General features: G+C 37.4%; 5 protein-coding genes and 1 pseudogene across 5 annotated transcripts; 4 read left to right on the plus strand and 2 right to left on the minus strand.

Moving 5' to 3' along the window:
* Positions 1–890: 890 nt before the first annotated feature.
* LOC120131155 (epoxide hydrolase A-like) lies at positions 891–1,992 on the plus strand. Its single transcript, XM_039148214.1, has 3 exons — positions 891–1,355; positions 1,422–1,660; positions 1,746–1,992. The coding sequence occupies exons 1-3, from the start codon at positions 891–893 to the stop codon at positions 1,990–1,992; spliced, it is 951 nt and encodes a 316-aa protein (XP_039004145.1).
* A 2,380-nt stretch (positions 1,993–4,372) lies between these two features.
* LOC120131157 lies at positions 4,373–5,027 on the plus strand. Its single transcript, XM_039148217.1, has 2 exons — positions 4,373–4,428; positions 4,491–5,027. Exon 2 carries the CDS (start codon positions 4,491–4,493, stop codon positions 5,013–5,015), a length of 525 nt encoding a protein of 174 aa, XP_039004148.1. The 5' UTR covers positions 4,373–4,428; the 3' UTR covers positions 5,016–5,027.
* Positions 5,028–6,997: 1,970 nt separating this feature from the next.
* LOC120131186 (U1 small nuclear ribonucleoprotein A-like) lies at positions 6,998–9,334 on the plus strand. The gene is made up of 5 exons (XM_039148233.1): positions 6,998–7,247; positions 7,344–7,516; positions 7,768–7,861; positions 8,263–8,354; positions 8,861–9,334. The coding sequence occupies exons 1-5, from the start codon at positions 7,157–7,159 to the stop codon at positions 9,146–9,148; spliced, it is 738 nt and encodes a 245-aa protein (XP_039004164.1). The 5' UTR covers positions 6,998–7,156; the 3' UTR covers positions 9,149–9,334.
* Positions 9,335–9,480: 146 nt separating this feature from the next.
* On the minus strand, positions 9,481–10,477 carry LOC120131187 (mediator of RNA polymerase II transcription subunit 28-like). The gene is made up of 3 exons (XM_039148234.1): positions 10,193–10,477; positions 9,812–9,924; positions 9,481–9,728 (listed from the first exon to the last, which is right to left on the minus strand). The coding sequence occupies exons 1-3, from the start codon at positions 10,359–10,361 to the stop codon at positions 9,594–9,596; spliced, it is 417 nt and encodes a 138-aa protein (XP_039004165.1). The 5' UTR covers positions 10,362–10,477; the 3' UTR covers positions 9,481–9,593.
* Positions 10,478–10,900: 423 nt separating this feature from the next.
* LOC120131214 (protein transport protein SEC23-like) lies at positions 10,901–14,799 on the plus strand. The gene is made up of 5 exons (XM_039148261.1): positions 10,901–11,668; positions 11,856–13,670; positions 14,229–14,345; positions 14,460–14,531; positions 14,624–14,799. Exons 1-5 carry the CDS (start codon positions 11,234–11,236, stop codon positions 14,759–14,761), a joined length of 2,577 nt encoding a protein of 858 aa, XP_039004192.1. The 5' UTR covers positions 10,901–11,233; the 3' UTR covers positions 14,762–14,799.
* A 4,354-nt stretch (positions 14,800–19,153) lies between these two features.
* On the minus strand, positions 19,154–21,553 carry LOC120131156 (annotated as a pseudogene).
* Positions 21,554–22,087: the final 534 nt, after the last annotated feature.

Genomic DNA, 22,087 nt, shown 5'->3' on the forward strand with positions numbered 1-22,087 from the left:
ATGTAATTGAGCAACTTGAAAGATTAAATTGATGCGAAAATATGATAAAGACAAAAATAATAAATTGAATCTAATATAAGGGCAAAGGTGACCCTATACTTAATCCTATCTAATAAAAGCTTTATCTTTACATTTTTATTACAATGTTTAGGGTATCTTATCCTATATGTTCACGTTCTAGAAGCAATACAATATAAATTTTTGGATAAATCAATGCATGCAAGGGAATTGGTATGATCGCACAAATAAGGGCGATTGATGCCATTGCATATTCTATAAAGCAATACCATAAATACTTTCTCCCCAACTTTATTTCCTAAGAATGTTCCGTTAATTACGAGCATTGTCCGGTCATAAAAGGAATCTAGCCGTCTTATATTTAGAATTTCAATTGTTTTTAACGTAAATTACCTTCGGTATATAAACTATCAGTTTTATTCCGTTTTAGTAATTAAATTTTCAATTTTTTAAACTCACACCTAAAGTTTAATTTTTGTTTCATAATAGTATTCCGCCGTTAATAACTTTAGTTTTTGTTTCATTTTAGTATCATGTTCAAAATTTAACGTTACGTTTTGAAAAGAAATAAATATTTGGGTACTACAATGGACCAAAACTGAAGTTTAGATGCTAAATGCGTTAAATTTTTAATGGCGGGTACTAAAATGAAATAAAAATTAAATTAGGTATGATTTTGAAAAAATTGAAAGTTTAGGTACTAGAACGGGCCAAAACTGATAGTTTAGATACTAAATGCGTAATTTACCCTTGTTTTTATGACAGGCTGGTTACTGTTGTCTTGGAAATAACTTCAAAAAACATTACAAGGCTCCACTTTAAAAGGCAACAATATTGTACTAGTATTCCCCAACACTGATGATTCTGCTGACATGGAGAAGATAGAGCACACCACAGTGACCACCAATGGCATAAACATGCACATCGCGAGGATCGGTTCGGGCCCGGTTATCCTCTTCCTGCACGGTTTCCCCGAGCTTTGGTACTCATGGCGCCACCAGCTCCTTTCGCTGTCATCTCTAGGGTACCATTGTGTGGCTCCCGATCTTCGTGGATACGGTGACACCGACGCTCCCGCTTCTGCGGCTTCGTACACCGTTTTCCACGTCGTGGGGGATCTCGTGGGCCTCCTCGACGTGCTCGGTGTCGAGCGAGTGTATTTGGTGGGACATGATTGGGGCGCACTGATTGCTTGGTCGTTTTGCCAGTTCAGGCCAGATAGAGTCAAGGCTTTGGTGAACCTTAGCGTGGCGTATCCGCCAAGGAACCCTATGGTGAAGCCCGTGGAAGGGCTCAGGGCTTTGTTTGGGGACGATTACTACGTTTGTAGGTTCCAGGTAATTGATTCACGCAACACTTAGAATAGTTAGATTAGTTGTTTTGATTATTTGATTTTGCTTTAGGAACCTGGGGAGATTGAAGACGACTTGGCTCAATTGGGCACCCAAAAGCTTTTTAAGTTGTTTTTTACCTCTCGTGATCCACGACCATTTCGTATATCTAAAGAAACTGGGTTGAGAGGATGGCCCAATCCCCCACCCCTGCCCTCCTGGTGCTCTGAACATGACATTGATTACTTTGCCAACAAATTCAACCGGACCGGATTCACCGGAGGACTGAACTATTATCGAGCTATGGACCGGTAGGTCCTTGAATCTAGCATGCTAAGAAGTTGTTGAAGGAAACACACCTGTGTGGCCAGGCTAATTCAATCTTGTTTGTTGCAGGAACTGGGAACTTACGGCACCTTGGACTGGATTGCCGATCAAGGTACCGGTTAAATTTGTCGTCGGTGACCTCGACATTACGTATCACATCCCCGGCATAAAGGGATACATACACGACGGCGGATTCAAGAAAGACGTGCCGCTGTTGCAGGAAGTAGCCGTCGTGGAAGGAGCAGCCCACTTTATCAACCAAGAAAAACCAGAGGAGATTAGCATGCACATTTACGACTTCATTAAGAAATTCTGATTCTTGGCCCCTGTACGCTGCTACTTCCCTTACAAGTTATATCTCTATAATAATGTGTTGAGACCTTACAATTACGATATACAATAAATTACATGTTTAGTACTTAAATTATCAGTTTTAATCGATTTTAATACCTACTTATTGAATATGTGGCTACCCTACAATATATAATTAAGAAAATAGTCAATGCTTAAAATAAATTATTAACTATTTTGTTCTTTAATTTGGAAAACGCCAATATGACAATGCCAAGGTATGTTTTATACCCAAATATCAATTAAATACATTCTTAATATTTTATATTTTTACAATTAAATTAAGGGTAAAGTACAAAAATATTCCACCATTATAAAGTACTACTTTATTAAATTTATTGACTATTAAAAGTTACAAGATGAACCTCTGATTATAGAATATTACTTTGTTAAGTCCATTGACTATTAAAAGTTATAAAATGGTCACTCGACTATTCATCATGTTCCAAACTTGTCTTTTTCATTAAAAAATTAGCGGTGGTCTAAGCTGGACGTTAACATGATGACTGAGATATGATTGTCGTTTGCGATTTCGGGATCAAATTTTATCATATCACAATTAACATATTAACTTTCAACTCAAAATGTCATCAATTTTTAACGGAAAATGACAAGTTTGAAACATAATGAATAGTCGAATAACCATTTTGTAACTTTTAATAGTTGAGGGACTCAACAAATCAACACTCTATAGTCAGAGGACCATTTATTACTTTTAATAGTAAAAAGACAAATTTGGAAAATTGTAAATTTTAATGATAAAATTAATATAAATTCTAAAATTTAGTGATATTGAAATATTTTACCCCATCTTTCTAATTTTTGGTTTAAGTCGATTAAAATAGGGTAAATTACGTGTTTAGTACCTAAACCATCAGTTTTGATTCGTTTTAGTACCTAATTTTTTTTTTTCTTAAAATCATACTTAACGTTTAATTTTTATTTTATTTTAATATTTCACCATTAAAAACTTAACACGTTTAGTACTTAAACTACTAGTGGTGTCCAATTTAGAGGTGAGCATAATGCACGGTCAATTATTTTCACCTTACCGTCAACATCTATCTCGTTTTGGCCACTCCTGCATGTCCTGGATTTGTAACCAAAAAATACAGTTGAAGGACAACCATGCTAACGACATTCGACCACCGTTGAAAGTAGACGGGATATCACCAAGATACTCTTCGCACAAGGAATGTCAATCACCATCCGCCACATCAGAAATAACATCCCCATCTACCAAAAACCCCAAATGTATGGAAACATCCTCCAGCGTAATAGTGCACTCCCCACACGAAAGATAAAATAAGTGTGTCTCTGGTCTCCACCTCTCAATTAGTGTAGAAATAAGGGGAAGTTCAAGGTTACAATGCATTCATATCTCACTATGTAACAGAATCCAACCTCGGCTAAATACGGCCAGACACAATTCGGTTCCTCTAATTTAACGTTATGAATAAATGGATCTAATATGCGGTCATTCCCCTAATTAAATAAATAGTACATAAATTAAAATCTAAACTAATACTAAAATAAATAAATAAATGAAACATTCACAATAATTAAAATAACACAATTTAAATTTATTACCGTATCATCAAAATGACTGGAGATATGATTTCCATCTAAACGCAATAACCTGCTTTCCATTTTATAACTGCAAAAAACAATAAAAAATTATAACAATAAATTACAATAAAATAACAAAATATTAAATGATTATAATATAATAATTAAACTTTTACCTTATAAAAACAATAACATAACTTACTTAAAGCTTACTAGAATGATTAATAAAAGAAATAGGAGAAAAATTTTGTTATGGTTTGAGGGTTTTATGATGGGGTATTTATAGGTAGATGGGAAGAGAGACGTGGAATTAAAGGGGACGGGGACGGTTGGGTTGTATTAAAGGAGATATTTTGGGGAATAATGGAAGGCGTGAATTATTATCGGCACCTTCCATCACGTGTCAGAATCCTATCAAAGACACGACTGAGGATCCGTGCTTTACCCTCGTGGTTCCAGCTTGGACAAAAGGCGCGTTTGATGATTCGCGCCTTCCATCCACGTTTACAAGATGCGTTTGGTTAAGTACGCTTTACTGTTAAAGGGTACTAGATCGAAAATATTTGGAGAAACAATGCCTGAATGGTAAATAATATATATATTTGGGTGATTTTTGAGTAAAAACGCCTAAGAAGGAAGCGTCAATTAACAGACTCTGTACCACCCACCGCTCCGTTGCATCCACCAACCACTATTTTCAACTAGAAAGCTATCTGCCATAGCTAGCCTGCTCTCCAGACTCTCTACCAGTCAAAGCACCCACCTGCCCTTACCCATCTTCTTCGTCCCCAGAAGGAAACACACAAGATTTCCTTTTGAAAACAGCTTAAAAGTTTAAACCCATTCTCCATAGACACGAAAAAAAGGAATAACCAAAAAAAGAGGAAGAAACAAATGGCTCTCGATCTCACTTCCGCTATTCCCATGACGACCCTACTCCTCTTCCTTCTAATCCAATCGCCTCTCGCATCGTCATTCCCCCTCACCGTCACCGACGACGCACCGTCAGCCTACGAAGTCCTCCAAGCCTACAACTTCCCCGTCGGTCTTCTCCCCAAAGGGGTCGTGAAGTACGATTTAGACGAATCCACTGGTCGATTCCATGCCTATTTAAATGGTACGTGTAGTTTCTCGTTGGAAGGATCTTACCAACTCAAATACAAATCGAAAATCAGCGGAATCATATCCAATAACAAGCTCCAAGACCTTTCTGGGATCAGCGTCAAGGTCTTCTTTCTATGGCTCGACATCGTGGAGGTTATTAGAGATGACGATGAGCTGGACTTCTCGGTAGGGATTGCCTCTGCAAGCTTTCCAATTGATAACTTTTATGAGTGTCCGCAGTGTGGATGTGGACTGGATTGCGTTGATGGGAAAGTAAGCAAGCTTAGAGTTAAGCCTTCTTTTGCTTCGATTTAGAGGAATTTCTAGGGAGGAAATGTTCAAGTCATTGAATGTTAAGTTTTCAACTTGGGCTGAATTCAAATGGGTTTTTGATTACATGCTGAAATCTGCATAGGTTTAACTTCTTGTGTGTGTATTTGTTTCGTATAATTAAGGTTTAGGGTTTATCGACTATGTTATGGGGCATTGACATATTAGTTCATCTTTTCTTTTGATGCCATGAGTTACATAGAGTGCTAAGCCTTGGGCCATGTTTCTATGGGGGACACTGGATGTTAGTTTGGGTGTTAACAGAAGGCTATGCTTTGCAATATTATCCCTTGTATATGATAGTGGAACTGCAAATTTATACCTCCATTTGTGAGAACGGAGGCATATTGCGGAAGAAGATGATCGGCGGTGATGGGAGTGTATGGAGGAGTGAACGACGGCTATATACTTTAGGTTTTGAGTTATTGGAAACTCGGGGTTAGAGATAGTAACCGACCCGAACTAATAACCACCTAATATTAACAAATCCAATACAACTCATAACCGGGTCAGTAGTCTATGTGTCTAACACTATTAAGTGATTATCGAGTGAATAGACAGAGGTCGAAAGGGCATGAAGGATGGGACCTGCTGTTTGGCTATTAATAAAATTTTAATATAATATTTATAAATCAAATTAATAAAGAATTTGTTAATAGTCTAATATTTATCATTGAGGAGTACTTTTTTACTTGTTTATTATTTAGTATAAATATATAAAAAATACAAAAATTATTACAATAATATTAATTGACGTAAAAAACAGCACATTGAGAAGCTGTTAAAATTGGTTAGTTGATTTAAAGCTGATATTTCGGACAGCTAGGCTGACCTTGTAACCCCGTTTCTCAACCAAAAAAAAAAAACGAAGTAAAAAACTTAATATATAATATAGAAATGATCATATTACATTAATTATCAATATTTGTTTAAGGGTAAACGAAGCGCTTAGTATTTAAACTATAAGTTTTTGTCTGTTTTGGTACTTAAACTTTTAGATTTTCAAAATCATATTTAACGTTTAGTTTGTTTCATTTTAGTATCCGCCCTTAAAAACTTAACGCATTTAGTACCTAAACTATCAGTTTTGGTCCGTTTTAACAGCCAAACTTGTAATCTTTATTAAAATTAAATGTTAAATTCTTAATGTGGTACTAAAATGAAACAAAAACTAGGCATTAGATATGATTTTGAAAAAATGAAAGTTTATATACTAAAACGGACCAAGACTGATAGTTTAAGTACTAAACACGTAATTTACCCTTTTTTTAATTATAGATTCGAATTTAGTTGATTTATTTTGGAGTTACCAAAATCAAATTTGTTCAGTCTAAAAATTTTTTAGGGTAAAGTATACAATTGGTCTTCGATTATAAGGTACTACTTTATTAAGTTCATCGACTATTAAAAGTTATAAAATGATCATTTGACTATAGAATGTTGTTTAGTTAACTCCCTCGACTATTAAAAGTTACAAAATGTCACTCGACTATTCACTATGTTCAAACTCATCACTTTTCCGTTAAAAATGTAAGGTATTTCGAGCTGAATGTTAACTTGTTGATTGTGATATGATAAAATCTTATCATAGAATCTCAAACGACTATCATATCCTAGTCATCATGTTGAAGTCCAGGTTAAATAATTGCTAATTTTTTAACAAAAAATGACGAATTTCGAACATAATGAATAGTCATGTGACCATATGTAACTTTTAAGAGTCAAATGACTTAAAAGCAATATTTTATAGTCATATGACTATTTTATAATTTTTAATAGTTAAAAGACTTAAAAAAGTAGTATCATATAATCAGGGGACCATTTGTGTACTTTACCCAAAATTTTACCTTCAAATTTTATCCATTTTAAATCGTTAGAATTATGAAGTCTTATGGACTTTAAATGGACCTAGCCAACCATTTCAATTTTAGGGCCCAAAGATGACCAATCCCTAACAAATATCTGCGTCGAAACCTCAACCTTATCGGCCTTCCCTACCGACAGTTCTGCATCCGATTAGGGCAATTACCCCCAGGAAGAAATAAACCCTGAAAATCAAACCACGTTTTCCTCATCCCCGTCACCTCTTTTTTGTATTAGCTTAGAGCCAGAGCCAGGAGGGAACAATGGCGGATGCTAGTCAGGGTCAGGGAGAAGAAATTCCTCCGAATATGACTTTATACATCAACAATCTGAATGAGAAGATCAAAATCGACCGTACGTATTTCAACTCTCCAAATCCCCTTAAAAACCGCTTACAGTACTTTTCTTTTCCTTGATTTGTTTAATTTTTTTCTCGGGTGATGATTGTAGAGTTGAAGAAGTCGTTGCACGCCGTGTTCTCACAATTCGGAAAGATACTGGATGTGTTAGCATTCAAGACGCTGAAACACAAAGGTCAAGCTTGGGTTATATTCGAGGATGTTAGCTCCGCTACCAATGCTCTTAGGCGAATGCAGGGCTTTCCCTTTTATGACAAGGAGATGGTATATTTGTTTTTGCAATTGGTTCCTTGTTTCTGTCATTGATGGAGACTGCAACAACTTTCCAAGCTCTGGTTTTAATTTGTCAAAATTGTTTTTCCTTGTTTCTGAATAATAGGAAGTATATTATGAAGGTATAGGTGGATTTTCTGGGTATTTGTAATATAAGCCATGTTCTCTATCTGCATAAGGTGCATGGTATTTGCTACTAATATTACTAATAACTAACAAAAGCTATGTTTAAATGTTTGCAGAGAATACAATATGCAAAGACTAAATCAGATATAATTGCAAAAGCAGATGGCACTTTTGTACCCCGAGAGAAGCGGAAGAGGCATGAAGAAAAGGGTACGTTCTGCTTTGCCCCTTATATTCAGTTGAAAATGCTAAAAGTTGAGCATTTAACATTTTTCTTGTTTTATATATGGTTTGGTTCAGTAGTATCGTTGCTGTTGTTGGTAATCAGTTCTTTCCTCTACTATTACTTGGATTGCGAAGCTTGAGTTTATTAAAATCCTTGTTAGAACTTTTCACAACAGATCATTGAAATATTAATGTTGAATTGAATCTTTTTAGAATCTTCATTTAGATGCTTATATTTTAGACTTTCAGTGCTAAGCATGTGGTCTCTCTCTCTCTCTCTCTCTCTGGCCTGTTGCTTATTCTAACATGTGGCATACATTTTCATCTGTTGTGTAGTTCTCTTTCATGTTCTTCTCTTGAGATTAGTATATGTTGTCTCAATGTAGGAGGGAAGAAACGGAAAGAGCAAATTGATCCGAATCAAGCAGCTGGAGGTTTGAATCCAGCTTACGCGGGTGCTTATGGTGCAATACCTCCTGTAAGTGATATGGATATAGTATCTTATCATGGATTGACCATGTTTCTCTCTCTGCGAACTCTGGTTGAATTATCTTTACTTAATCTTGCAATTATGCTATTAGTATGGATTGTTTAGGTTATATATTTCAGTCTTTGGCCACATTTATAACTTTTGAGCTGCTGAATCTGGTTGCTGCAAGAGCATCTTTATTCAACTACATGGGAATTTGCTGTGCTTTGCTGTATTGAAGACTTCTGGCCTATTTGCTTGCTCTGATGAATCTCGGATGCCAAGTGAACTTGACTATTCTATATCATTAGACTCTATGAGACTCGTGATGATCCAAAACACTAACGGTCTAAAATTAGACACTTTTGAGTTGTAATCAAATGAAACATGTTATTTGCTTGAGGGTCTAGTTACACTATTCACTTAAAAATTAGTATCAGTTACATATCAAGAAAAAAGAGAATAAGGTTAAGCAAATAGATATTTCTCGTTAATTTCTCCATCTTTTCCTGCAGCTATCACAATTACCTTACCTGGGTGCTAGACCAATTGTGCCGGAAGCTCCTGCGCCACCAAATAGCATTCTGTTTATTCAGAATCTTCCTCATGATGCGACCACAATGATGCTGCAAATGCTCTTCAATCAATACCCTGGTTTAAAGGATGTTAGAATGGTGGAAACAAAGCCAGGTATTGCCTTCGTGGAGTATGAAAATGAGATGCAATCAACAGTTGCGATGCAGGCACTACAAGGTTTCAAGATGCAGCAAAACCAGATGCTGATTACCTATGCAAAAAAGTAGATGGAAAGCTCGAAATAGTCCTTTTTCTCTTGCATCCAACTTGAGAAGAAGGCCATGTGTATGGAACATGGATGATGGTCAATTAGATAGCTATTGCCATCAAATCTAATAGTTGTTTTGTGACATGTTCTCTTTAACTAGGGCTTCATGTTTATGTTTTAATCTATGGATTATTATTAAACTCTCTATACACTTCTTTAGTTGCTGTTGTTCCTAATCAGAGTAATGAATACATGGATTTTTTTTACCATTTGTCATTGGAAGGTAGAAAGCATAAAACGACTAAATTTAGTACATCAAAGGATTGTATTTACTGTACTTTCTTCAGTTGCACAAGCAGCTGATGTAACACAACTGGTAGTAAAGCTATACCCTAGGTTGGACCAATCTCAAACAAATTATAACCCAAGAGATTAGCATATCATTAATGCTTAATCTTAATCAGCTACACTCTCTCCAGTTCAGTATTGTGTTTAACCAGTTGATCACTCAAATCCTTCTTCCATCCTTGGATCAATCTTTCCTGATTCTTGATGATCTCTGACTTCATTCTCAATTCTTCTTCCATTGTTGCAATCTCCTGTTAGAACAGAACAAGAAACAAGTCAAATTAGGCTTCTTTGGAGTGGCTTAATCATACACAAAAAAGTTGAACGGGTTTACTTTTCTGAGCATTTCAGCCTTAGTTGGCTGATCCTCACGTTGCAGGCCAAGGAAGTATAACTGAAGCTTCTTGGCAGCCTCCATGAAATCTCTGGCATGCCTCTCCACATCAACTGTAGCAATTGCAAATCAAAAAGCCATTTTAAAACACAAGGATTTTAAATTTCTCTGAACTTTTTCTGGGTACTACGTTAGCAAATTAATGCATTCATTCAAGCACATCTGATTCTGAACAGTGAAAAATGTGGAACCAAGTATCAGAATAAGAACAATTATCAAAGACTATACAAGCAACATGGCAGATCATCTTTACTGCTACATATATGAAGAAAACGAAATGGAAACACTGTGGGGATAAAGGAGAGGGTGAGAGCTACTGACTCTGATGAGAAGGGTGGGGAGAACGGTCAATAGCTTGAAGCTCCCTGGCGGGCAAGCATGGCAGCAAAGCAGTCTCCAACGCAACCACCCACGAAACCATGTCATCTTTCGATGAACCCTGAGGCGATTGAATCTGCGGATCCAGCTGAAGCTCTTGTCTTTCACTCATTATTCTTCGCCTAAAAAAGAAGGTTTAATTTCGCTCGCACAAATTCTAGGGTTTGACGTTTTCCCCTTTCGTTTCTTTGTGCAAGACCAAAAGGCTCAAAATTAATCTTTCCTGGACAGGAATCTGTAATTCTCAACGGGCTTTCTCTTTGGATTCGATATAGATTGCTCTCATGGGATAATAGGACAAATGCCCCCTTAAGCTATAGAAAATTTTCTAATGTGGCACATATATTTATAAATGTCATATTTTAATATATTTTTTCTACTGAGAAAAAATTACAGTAGGTAGCAAAGTGACACTGGGCTCTGTCCCTGGGGCTTTCTTTACCTAAAACTCAACACAGAGAGCAACGAACAGTGAGTTCGATTAAAACGAGTCAAATATTTTTATGATTCAAAGTCCATGATAGTTCAAACAAAGAGATTATCATTTCTTTCTTACTCCTCTCGCATCAGGTATGAGCTTTCCTTCAAAAAAAAATCTGTTATATGCATAAAAAGACCTATATTTAATTCCGGGGTTGTTAATTGATTTAGGTGACCGAGCTAAGTGATCAACTCAGTTCGTTTTTATATATTGGAAGGTGAATTCTGATGAACTTACGGGTGGGGATGGATTCTTCAATCTTGATTGAATTCTTGCATTTGCTTTGGGTTTCTTGAGACGGGTTTCCTTCAAAATCCAATCTTTGCTGTTGTTTGTTTATGGGGTTTTGTGTTTTTGTGTCGCCTTTTCTGGTTTGAACACTGCATCGGAGTTCTTGGCAAAAGATTGAACCTGCACCTTGTTCGGGAATTGCGTTACCCCGTTTAGTCCCCTTGTTTCACTGTCTTGATATTCAATTAGGGAAAGCTTTCGTTCCGATTGCAATGGCTACTCCACCACAAGCTTCTCCTTCACCTGATCGGGATAAAAGTCCAATTACTGCTGCTACGACAATTTCACCCGGATCAGCTAGATATACTCCACCAAATTTACAACCAGATATCGCTTCTCCTTCAATGAAGAATCCGATTATGCTATTACCGGAAAATGGGGTCAAAACTGGAAGCCCTATTCCCCATCTGAGTACTCCACCCGGCCCTCCGGTATTTACAATGCCAGTCCGGCCTGCTGCGGTGCCTTTCCGAACGTCCCCTGCAACTCCTCAGCCAGTGGCTTTCTCATCAGGTTCTTCTTTGCCCACATCTTCACCTCCCCATTTTTCAAATGGATCAGTTGAGCTTCAACAACAACTTCCCAGTGCTGTTGATGAATCAGTGCCTGCCGGAGAGTCACCTTGTGTTTTATTCTCAGCTCATAAGGTATCTTTTTGTTCTATGTGGAATGAAGTGAAAACCTGAAATATTTTTATCAGTCAATTTTCTATGCTTTTGATACCCAAGTCTCAATGTTCTTTTTTTGCAATTTGTGATTTGTACATATCATTTCTACACGCTATTTGTTCTTATAACTTATTTCTGCTCCTCTACCATCTATTCTGTATGTTAGGTGTTGAAACACAAGAAACTAGCAAATCTACCTAGTTTAGGCTTTGGAGTATTGGTTTCTCCTGGAAGGGAGACTTCAACAGGTCCTCAAGTGATACAACGTGATCCTCATCGATGCCATAATTGTGGAGCTTATTCAAATCTTTATTCCAACATACTAATTGGCTCTGGCCAATGGCAGTGTGTAATATGCAAAAATCTAAATGGAAGTGAAGGTGAATATGTCGCATTCAACAAGGAAGAGCTCCGTAATTTTCCCGAGCTGTCATCTCCTTTGGTTGATTTTATTCAAACTGGGAATAAGAGACCAAGTTTTGTGCCGGTTACTGATTCCAGAACTTCTGCACCAGTTGTTCTTGTTATAGATGAATGTTTAGATGAACCACATCTTCAGCATTTACAGAGCTCCTTGCATGCATTTGTTGATTCAGTGCCACCAACAACAAGAATAGGAATTATTTTGTATGGTCGTACAGTATCAGTCTATGACTTTTCGGTCGAATCAATAGCATCTGCTGATGTGATTCCAGGTGTCACTTCAACTCAGGAGTCCATGAAAAGTTTGATTTATGGAACCGGTATTTACCTGTCACCAATGCATGCTTCAAAAGAGATTGCACACCTAATATTCTCTTCACTAAGGCCATACAAGTTGAATGTTCCAGAAGTGTCAAGGGATAGGTGCTTGGGTACTGTTGAGGTTGCTATGGCAATTATTCAAGGACCATCTGTAGATATGTCTCGAGGTGTAGTTAAAAGGCCAGGTGGCAATAGTAGGATCATTGTTTGTGCTGGTGGACCAAATACTTATGGTCCTGGGTCTGTCCCGCATTCTTATACTCACCCTAATTATCCTCATAAAGAAAAGACAGCATTGAAATGGATGGAACGTCTTGGTCGTGAGGCTTATCAACAGAACATAGTGGTTGACGTTCTATGTGCTGGGACTTGTCCTGTAATGGTTCCTGTGCTGCAGCCTCTTGCAAATGCTTCAGGAGGTGTGTTGGTTCTTCATGATGACTTTGGTGAAGCCTTTGGTGTAAACTTGCAAAGGGCATCTGCCAGAGCTGCTGGTTCCCATGGTTTGTTGGAGATTCGCTGTTCTGATGATATTCTTGTTACTCAGGTTGTAGGTCCTGGTGAAGAGGCACATATAGACACTCATGAAACCTTTAAAAATGATATTTCTCTATGTATTCAAATGCTGAGTGTTGAAGAAACACAATGCTTCTCAATATCGTTGGAGAATAAACATGACATAAAGAGTGATTACGTATTTTTCCAGTTTGCTATTCAATACTCAAATGTTTATCAAGCTGATATAGCTAGAGTAATTACTATCAGACTGCCAACTGTGGAAAGTGTTTCAGCCTATCTTCAAAGTGTTCAAGATGAAGTGGCTGCAGTCATAATTGCCAAGAGGACTCTATTGCGAGCAAAAAGTTATTCTGATGCAATTGATATGCAGAATACAATAGATGAAAGAGTCAAAGACATTGCTTTAAATTTTGGGTCTCAAATACCAAAGTCAAAGCTTTACCTGTTCCCTAAAGAAGTCTCTTTACTACCTGAGCTTCTATTCCATCTTAGGAGGGGGCCACTGTTAGGAAGTATAGTTGGTCATGAAGATGAGAGGTCTGTACTGCAGAATCTGTTTTTGAATGCGTCCTTTGATCTTTCACTTCGCATGATTGCTGCTCGCTGTCTTATGCATCGGGAAGGAGGCACCTTTGAAGAATTGCCTGCTTATGATCTTGCCATGCAGTCTGATACAGCTGTTGTTCTAGACCATGGTACAGATGTGTTCGTTTGGTTGGTATGTAAATCAACCCGTCTTCTAGCTTTCTCATGTTTTATATGTTGCTATATTTGCTTTCTGGATACTTTTGCTCCTATGTTGCCATCTCTGATTTATGAGTCTGGCATGCTCTTCTGTGTTATAAAGGATCCGGTCTGTTAACATATCTATGCTCTTCATGAAAATCATCTATTCAGGTTGTATAGATATTAGGGCATGGTAGAAAAGTGATGTAGCCTGCCGTAGAGGGAAGGACTGGAACTAAGAAGCTGTTCATGCTTTTGATAAATGCTCAAAGTAAATGTGGCCGTAGCTATGTTGTCCATCTAACACGTTTATATATGTAACTGTGAATGAAATTCTGCACAGTAACCTGTCTCTGTAATATGTATATATAAATTACCAGCGACTATCTGCCCTGGATGTATACATTTTCGTGTTCACTGTTCTTTCACTTGTATTTGTTTGCACGACATGCTTGTGTCCTGAAAGAGACTGATCTGTGGGTTTAAAGCTAGGTTTATATATTTTCCTGGAAATAATATTAAACATCTCCCCGTTAACTGCTGGCTTCAGGGTGCTGAACTCGCAGCTGACGAAGGAAGAAGTGCAGCAGCTTTGGCATCTTGTAGAACATTGGCGGCAGAAATCTCAGAGTTACGATTTCCAGCACCTCGGATCCTTGCATTCAAGGTTCTCTTTTGCCTTGATTGATCCCAACATTCTATTAGCTGTGCATTGTTGTGTTGTGTGTTTATTTTGTTAGCAGTTGACAGAGAATAATCTAACGATCCAATTTCATTTCAGGAGGGGAGCTCTCAGGCTCGGTATTTTGTTTCTCGGCTGATACCAGCACACAAGGATCCTCCGTACGAGCAGGTAAGAGAAAATTAAAAATTAAAAATGTAGAAGCCTGTTGGCTTTTAAACCCTTTGTGACGAATCCATAGCTATTGTGTGACACTGATGCAGGAGGCAAGATTTCCACAGCTTCGGAGCCTGACAACAGAACAGCGGACGAAACTGAAAAGCAGTTTCGTACACTTCGACGATCCGAGCTTCTGCGAATGGATTCGGGGTTTAAAAGTAGTGCCGCCGGAACCAATCTAAGAGATGGTTTAGGTATTTTGCTCTTTGAATTTTGTTCTTCTTTCAGTGAAAGCAGTGTAATCTAACTCATTCATCTCTTTCTTTTTTCAACCATTCTACTCTATTTTTACATTTTTTATAGCTTCAAAGGCTCAATTATACTTATCAACGATTTGGTTCAAGTGGTAAGCAATTTGATTCCGTTTAAGCATGTCTCGAGTTCGAGTAAAGTAACTCATAAAAGTTGAAAATGCTTTGGTAGAGCAGTGCCTGGTGCCATTATTACATAAATTATTATGCCATTCTGTATTTTATTTCTTCGAAAATCAGATTCTAATGCCATTCTTGCAAGTCTTCCACAGGGAAGAGTCGAATTAAGGAAATCAAAGTATATTTTGTTTTGTTATATATTTTTAAAATATTTTAGATAATACAAAATTTGATGTCTTATAATTCCAATAATATATATATATATATATATACACACACATTTTGTACATAAAAGTTTAGGTTAAAAGTAGCTCCTCAATCCAAGGTCAGGGCGTACCTAAGACCTAATGGGATTTATATAGGAATTTAATGATCGTCTACTAAGAGTGATTATAGTAGAATTCAAACTTGATCTTATAAGCTCAAATTCCTAAATTCTCATCGTAACACTCGTTGGCATAATTCCAATAATATAAATATATGATTCTTTCATATGCTAAGAATACACATATAATATATATATTTATCGCAGGATAAAGTACATATTTAGTACCTAAAGTATCACTTTTATTCTATTTTAGTACTTAAACTTTTATTTTTTTTTTAAATTATACATACATTTACATTTTGTTTCATTTTAGTACTCCACTGTCATGACCCTTTTTTGGCTTAATAAATTAGGGTTTTTACCCTTTAAGTATTCAAGAGGGTTAATTTTCTTTAAATAACCAATCGAATCAACAGCGGGTGATTAAAGTAAAAAATGTAATATTAGACACTTAATTTTAGAAAAATAATTTGATAACTAAAACAGAAAATGTGAAATAATAATTTGGTGACAAAAGGTTGTAGTTTACCCTTTGCTTTATAAACATGTTTGCCAATTCTCTTTGACTCTGTCCCAAGGAAAATTACAATTATATTTTGGGTAAACTACAATTTTAGTATTTAAATTATTGATTTTGGTCTATTTTAGTATTTAAACTTTTAATTTTTTCAAAATCATACTTAATGTTTAGTTTTTATTTCATTTTAATACTCACGTTAAAAACTGAACGTGTTTAGTACCTAAACTATCAAATTTGGTCCTTTTTAGTACCTAATCTTTCAACTTTTTAAAAGCTTAACATTAAGTTTTTAATTGGGCTACAAAAATGAAACAAAAACTAAACTTTAGGTATGGTTTTTAAAAAATTAAAAGTTTAGGTACTCAAACGGATCAAAATTGGTAGTTTAGGTCTAAATATGTAGTTTACCCTTATTTTTAAAAGAAGAATTGAAAATAGATTCGGAGCCGTTGACCCTACGAATTTAATTTGCCCGCTAAAGGGGTTCCCAGTTTCCAAGCCCAAGTGAATCAAGTCCAGGGTTTTACACTCACTTATCATCTTCCTCCCCGCCGCTCACTCTGTTTCCTTTATTTTATATTCTCTTCTCTTCACTGCGTCGAGAGAATAAGCTAAGGCAAACCAAAGCATCCACTAGCGTTCTAGGTGAGAGTTCACGTTTTCTTCTCTCAGTTTTTTTCACTTATGTTTTCAGTTCCAGATTCCTTAATTTAACCTGCCCTTCAATGCCGATCGTAAAATCCGATAATAGTTAAGCAATTTTATTTTCTGACCATCCTGCCATTTATATTTTGTTGATTTAAGTGATTGCAAAGGCCTGGAGGTGAAAACAATCCTTAGCCACGCATACAATTTCCACCTTTCATTTTTTCAGATTGGGGTAATGGTGATGGTTCATGGAGATAACAAAGGCTTAGTGCTTCCACCAAAAGTAGCGGCTTTTTAAGTTATTGTGATTCCTGTGCCTTACGAAGATACAGATACTCAAGGCATCTTTGATGCCTGTGCTGCCACTGTGGGAACCCTCTCAGAGGCTGGTAAATGAAAGGTGTTCCCCTAAGGAATGAAATAGGACCCCGAGACTTGGCAAATAATCAAGTTAATCCGTCCGCAACCTCTTTTGGTTGAACAAGTAAAAGGAATGTTGGAAAAGATTCAACAGAACCTATTTGACATTGCAAAACAAAAGAGAGATGCTTGCGTTGAAGTTGTAAAAACTTGGGATGAGTTTGTAAAAGGGCTTGGGCAAAAGAAACTGATCTTAGCTCCTTGGTGTGATGAGGAGTTATGACTTGAATTTGCAGAATCCTTACTATTTACATGGATCATGACAATTTAGCATGTATGAGGTGTTCTTTAGCTTCTTACATGTTACCCTTCATCTCTGAATTGCATCATTAATCTGAAATGTTTTGTTAGGCACCAGAATGAGTTGGATACATTTAAATCTCTCCAGGCATCTTGCTCATTTTCTTAAAAACACAGTTTTATGTTTGGTATATTATAGGATGCGGAGAAAGATGTGAAAGCACGGACAAAGGGTTAGATGGGAGCAGCTAAGTCTCTCTGTATCCCATTTGAACAACCTGAGCTCCCAGAAGGTACTTGGCTGAGGCTCCAGCTAAGTCTTAATGTTTTTCTATAAACTGTTACACCGTAAGCTTTTACTGCTCCGAGTAATTACCTGAAAATCTGTATCCGTGAACAAGCTGTGAGTTATTCGAATGAGAGGAATGATTAGTGAGTAAGAGGAATAGGAAATTATGTCTTTTATATAATTCTTCACTCATACAAAGGAAAATATTGAACAGGTACGAAATGCTTTGCTTCTGGGAAGCCTGCAAAGAAGTGGACCTATTGGGGCAGAAGTTACTAGGACTATGCACCTTTTATAACCATCTCCTTCCCATGGTCCTCTCTCTGATGTCAACAGTTAAGTTTAATGGCTCGTTCTGAACAGTGAACTTTTCAGTTTAAATTTTCACACGAAACAGATGAGAGGATTCGATATATAATCATGTTTAAAACTTGTGGGATTCTTCTTCTTCTCCTTTTTGTCAGAATTTGCTTTGTCCCAGTAGACGTATGCTGTTTATTAGGTTTTAAGATAGAATATAGTCATTGTACTTGGAAATGAAGCACAATTTTGGCATCCACAGCTGTTTAATTTTGGCTCTGGAAGTATTGGAGGCAGCATTGTAGGAGGCAGGCAACGTTCTGTCCTCTAAATGGTAAATTTTATTTTAGTCCCTTTAGATTCTATAAATTTTATATTAGTACAACTATAAAATTATATATAACCTAAAAATAGCGAATATGTCATTTAGCCTCTTCAAAACGTAATATTTTTTTTCTTAAAATCAATTATGCAACCTAATAATTAAAGGGAGTGTAATTTTTCTTAGAGGTCTCAATTTGAACGATTGCTTCTGCTGGATATTTGTATTACCGATGCTAAAAGAATATCAGAGTCGTCAAAGGGTCCACTGCAAATTGGTTCTCCCCTTTCATTGCCGATATATTCATATGTTCTCATTCTATAACAAGAATCAAACACATACAATTGAGGCTAGAAAAGGAATTACATAAGCTATGATACTACATTATGTCCAAGTATCCAATATGAGTAATATTACATGAATTCTGAATCTATTTGAATTCAAAAATAAACAAAGACAAATATCATAATCCATCCATATTATTCATTGCCATACATGGGATAATGAGGGTTTTCTCCAGTTTGGCAGCGTCCGTAAGTTCCTCAAAACTCTTCAGTGCATCAACTTCCGAGCTTAACGACGAGTTCTCGACGCCAAACGTGGCCCAAGACGCATTGAAGCATTTGGAGGAACTCAACGATGGCACCAAACGTGAAGTATTGTTCTGGCTTGAAACCCAGGACCCTTATATACTGCACTCTTCAAATGAGCCAAGAATCCGATGATAATGCCCGAGTCACACAGGTGCAACTGGCAAATGTTATTGGCTTGAACCTGGTTGTATTTTCAGTTTGAATTCGTTAAAACCCAAGGAGCTGATTCATTGGACATGGACATGAACATGGGCATGGTGCTTTATTCTCCTTATTATGGGTGGAAGATGTTGGCTGCGGACGGAATATATCTTCATTGACAAGTACCAACTGTCTGGTATAGTTTAAGATATCTTGTATTGTCCGAAAGTGATGAAAACGTGTTCGTGAGAAAAATGTTTGTGCAGTAAACCCTTATTTTTCAGGAATCAAGTGCCCCACAGTGGAACTACATAGCAAAATTTGATCAATTTGCTGGGTGTATTATACACATCTGTCATATATATATATATATATATATATATATATAGCATGGAACTACCAAGTAAAATTGATCATCACCCGCTAGTTAGTGGAGAAAGTGGTGCAAGACTGCGGAAGCTGTGGTGAACCCGGAAGACCAGGGACCCCATTGGAGGAACTGTTATTATTATTCCCACCATTGTTGCTCAGAGTCGGTGGCGTTCCCATGATTTTTGAAATAGCGGCAGCTAAGGCGGCGGCGAAATTTGGGTCAGAAGCAATGGCGGCGGTGACAGTTTCGACCATGGAAGCACTACGTTCTTGCCCCATCTGCATTCCCGGAAATGGAGAAAGCTTGTTGGGAGCAAAAATAGGGTAAACATGCAAAGGTAATGGAAATGTGGGCGTGAAAGGCGGCGGACGTATGTACGGAACGGGGTTTGGGCCCTGAGTTAAGTCGAGCGTTACGATGGGGAACGACCGGGAAGCAGATAGTGCCGCCATTGTGGATGCGTAGGGTAAAGAGTTGAAGTAGCTGGAACTAACTGATTGTACTCCATCCTTGCTTGTGGTTGAACCCGATATCAACATGGCTGCCGCCGCTGAGGTTGTTTTAGCCATTGCGGTGGCCGCTGGCGGTAGAGGGTGATTGTGGTTTCCTTCGTATGTTATTAGAACACTTTTGTCCTCCGCACATCTTTGTACCTGCTTTCGAACTGGGCAGCCAACAGCCATGGTGCACCGGTAGTAGGCGCGTGGGCAAGGGTTACCCTTGGCCATCTTTTGACCATATTTCCTCCATTGAACCCATCACTTATCTGCACCACAAAAAAAACTAACCATCCACCATTTCCACTTACACTCTCTTTCAAAATCGTATGCAAAAAAACGTAGCACTATTAGTTACCATGGGAGCCTCTGATCTTGCCCTAACCGACACTCTGGCATTCCTGAAAGGTACCTCAGAGACTTGCTCTTCGCTCTTTGACTGATCCACCATTGGACTTTTAGTGAACCCCGGGTTCGAGACATTAGATCGATGCCGTCTTCTACGACGGAGACGCGCTTGCCTTGAGTAAGAACAGTCCGGCGGTCGCCTTCCATCGACACGACTTCCATATTGTTGTTTTCCGGAGACTTTGCTGACAATTCATGCCTCTTGTCGTCAGATGCCGAGGGCTCATTCACATCTAATGCTACCGATGGTCGGGGGACCATTAATTGTTGGACTGACATGCCATTTACTCCTCCATCTTCAGCTGTTTAGAAACCGACCCTTTTGATCATGAACCTTAACTTTGATGATATTTCATTAACGAGAAAATAAAATTTTGACACCCTTTTCAACGAATCTCCATACCTTTCTCTTACATATAATTTTATATATTTCAATGAATTCGTCGATAACGAATACAGATTCATGTGATTTGAAGGAAGAAAATTTAATGAATCCAAAGGTGTTTTGGTCATAAAGGAGCACATGGATAGGCAAGCTTTTATGAGATTTTGGTCATAAGATAAGGGTTCCCAAAGTTCAATTTTTAAATGCGAAGAACTGAGATCATAGCAATAAGATATTGAGCGACAGATGATACGGGATCAAGTGAGCACTGTTTCCGATTCATCAAAAGCAAGTTAACCAAGTCTTTTTGCATATTAAAAAATGTATCTTAATTAGGGTTGAGATTTTAATGGATTATAAAAAACCACTTTCTCGCTCTATAACCTCATGAACCAGAAACACCCAGGAAGATGAAGATGAAGATGAAGATGAAGATGAAGATGGGAAGATATATTTGAATATTCCATGGGTTTTTCACCTGTTGTTTATTGTTTGCAAGCGCCTTTTTTTGCACCACCATGAATAGTTGACCTTGTAGTTCATTGTAGCTTCTTGTAATCTGATCCAACATGCTTCTCAGTCTCCGATTCTCTTCGTGTAACCTTTCTAACTCGATTTTAAGAACACTCATCTGGGAAAAGAAACCCAATACTCCATTAGAAAATTTACACTGACCGATCGAAAAGAAGCTAAAAAGAACTGTGAAAACTATAACTTACTTCAGTGTTGGGTTTCTTTTCATTACTTATCCATGAAACTCCCTGGCTTGAGCTCAGAAGATTTAATCCAGTCTGAAACAGCAAATTTAAACTATTAATTTCCATAACACCAAAACTGACGAGTTCAATGAAAAGGAGAGGAAGAACCTTACGTTTACATCAAAAGAAGAAGATGATGAACCCTTATTATCATGTGATTGGTTATCAATAGAAAAGAAATCCATTTCCTTGATGTGTGGCTTAACATGATCGCTGGAATCATCGTGGATGGTTCGGTCGGACGCGGGGGAGATCCGGCGGAGGAATTCATCGGAGTTCAAGAACGGCAGTTCTGAAGCTCGCTGCTTCTTTTCCATGGGAAACTATAGAGATAAAATAAAAGAAAAAAATCACAGATAATAGAGAAAAAAGAGAGACGAAAAGGAGTGTATAAAAGAATAAGAGCGAAGACCTGCCGTTTTTTTCGCGGGAGATATATGACGTAACAGTTGATGCAGAGGCGACGTGGCGAATTCTGGGTGTGGTAGGACGGAGATAACAGTAAAATGGTGGGGGACGAAAAATTAAGAGACGGGATGGCGTTAATGATAATGGTGGGGGGATAGGGTACGGGAGGCCTACGTGGGACACGTCGTCCGGTGGTCAAACTCAGTTGACGGAATGGATCTATCTGAATCTGACGGTGGTTAGGGATCTTAAAAAAATTAGGTGGGGACCAGCTAGGTGAGAATACTTAATCCCATTGACTTATGAAGCCAGCCAAGCCATGCCCTTACGTCATTTTCAAATAATTATAAAATATTTATTAACTTTATAAAGGGTTAACTACATGAATGATCACTTATATTTATATTTTATCCACTTTTGATCACTGATTTTAAAAAACATAAGATATTGTCACATTCATTCTTATTTATTAATATGTGGTCATCTTGAATTAACTTTCGTTATCTA

The sequence above is a fragment of the Hibiscus syriacus genome, unplaced genomic scaffold, assembly GCF_006381635.1.
Source record: "Hibiscus syriacus cultivar Baekdansim isolate YM2019G1 unplaced genomic scaffold, ASM638163v2 tig00110549_pilon, whole genome shotgun sequence".
In the NCBI taxonomy this organism is placed as follows: domain Eukaryota; kingdom Viridiplantae; phylum Streptophyta; class Magnoliopsida; order Malvales; family Malvaceae; genus Hibiscus; species Hibiscus syriacus.

Bases quoted from the DNA above. Each gene is read 5' to 3' on its own strand.
- LOC120131187 (XM_039148234.1), bottom strand. From the start codon at position 10,361: ATGAGTGAAAGACAAGAGCTTCAGCTGGATCCGCAGATTCAATCGCCT. The intron at 9,925-10,192 runs GTCAGTAGCTCT...CAATTGCTACAG, and splicing joins TCCCCACCCTTCTCATCAGA to TTGATGTGGAGAGGCATGCC. The intron at 9,729-9,811 runs GTAAACCCGTTC...CTGTTCTAACAG, and splicing joins AGGCTGAAATGCTCAGAAAA to GAGATTGCAACAATGGAAGA.
- LOC120131186 (XM_039148233.1), top strand. From the start codon at position 7,157: ATGGCGGATGCTAGTCAGGGTCAGGGAGAAGAAATTCCTCCGAATATG. The intron at 7,248-7,343 runs GTACGTATTTCA...TGATGATTGTAG, and splicing joins TGAGAAGATCAAAATCGACC to AGTTGAAGAAGTCGTTGCAC. The intron at 8,355-8,860 runs GTAAGTGATATG...CTTTTCCTGCAG, and splicing joins CTTATGGTGCAATACCTCCT to CTATCACAATTACCTTACCT.
- LOC120131155 (XM_039148214.1), top strand. From the start codon at position 891: ATGGAGAAGATAGAGCACACCACAGTGACCACCAATGGCATAAACATG. The intron at 1,356-1,421 runs GTAATTGATTCA...ATTTTGCTTTAG, and splicing joins ACTACGTTTGTAGGTTCCAG to GAACCTGGGGAGATTGAAGA. The intron at 1,661-1,745 runs GTAGGTCCTTGA...TGTTTGTTGCAG, and splicing joins TATTATCGAGCTATGGACCG to GAACTGGGAACTTACGGCAC.
- LOC120131214 (XM_039148261.1), top strand. From the start codon at position 11,234: ATGGCTACTCCACCACAAGCTTCTCCTTCACCTGATCGGGATAAAAGT. The intron at 11,669-11,855 runs GTATCTTTTTGT...TCTGTATGTTAG, and splicing joins TTTTATTCTCAGCTCATAAG to GTGTTGAAACACAAGAAACT. The intron at 14,532-14,623 runs GTAAGAGAAAAT...ACACTGATGCAG, and splicing joins AGGATCCTCCGTACGAGCAG to GAGGCAAGATTTCCACAGCT.
- LOC120131157 (XM_039148217.1), top strand. From the start codon at position 4,491: ATGGCTCTCGATCTCACTTCCGCTATTCCCATGACGACCCTACTCCTC.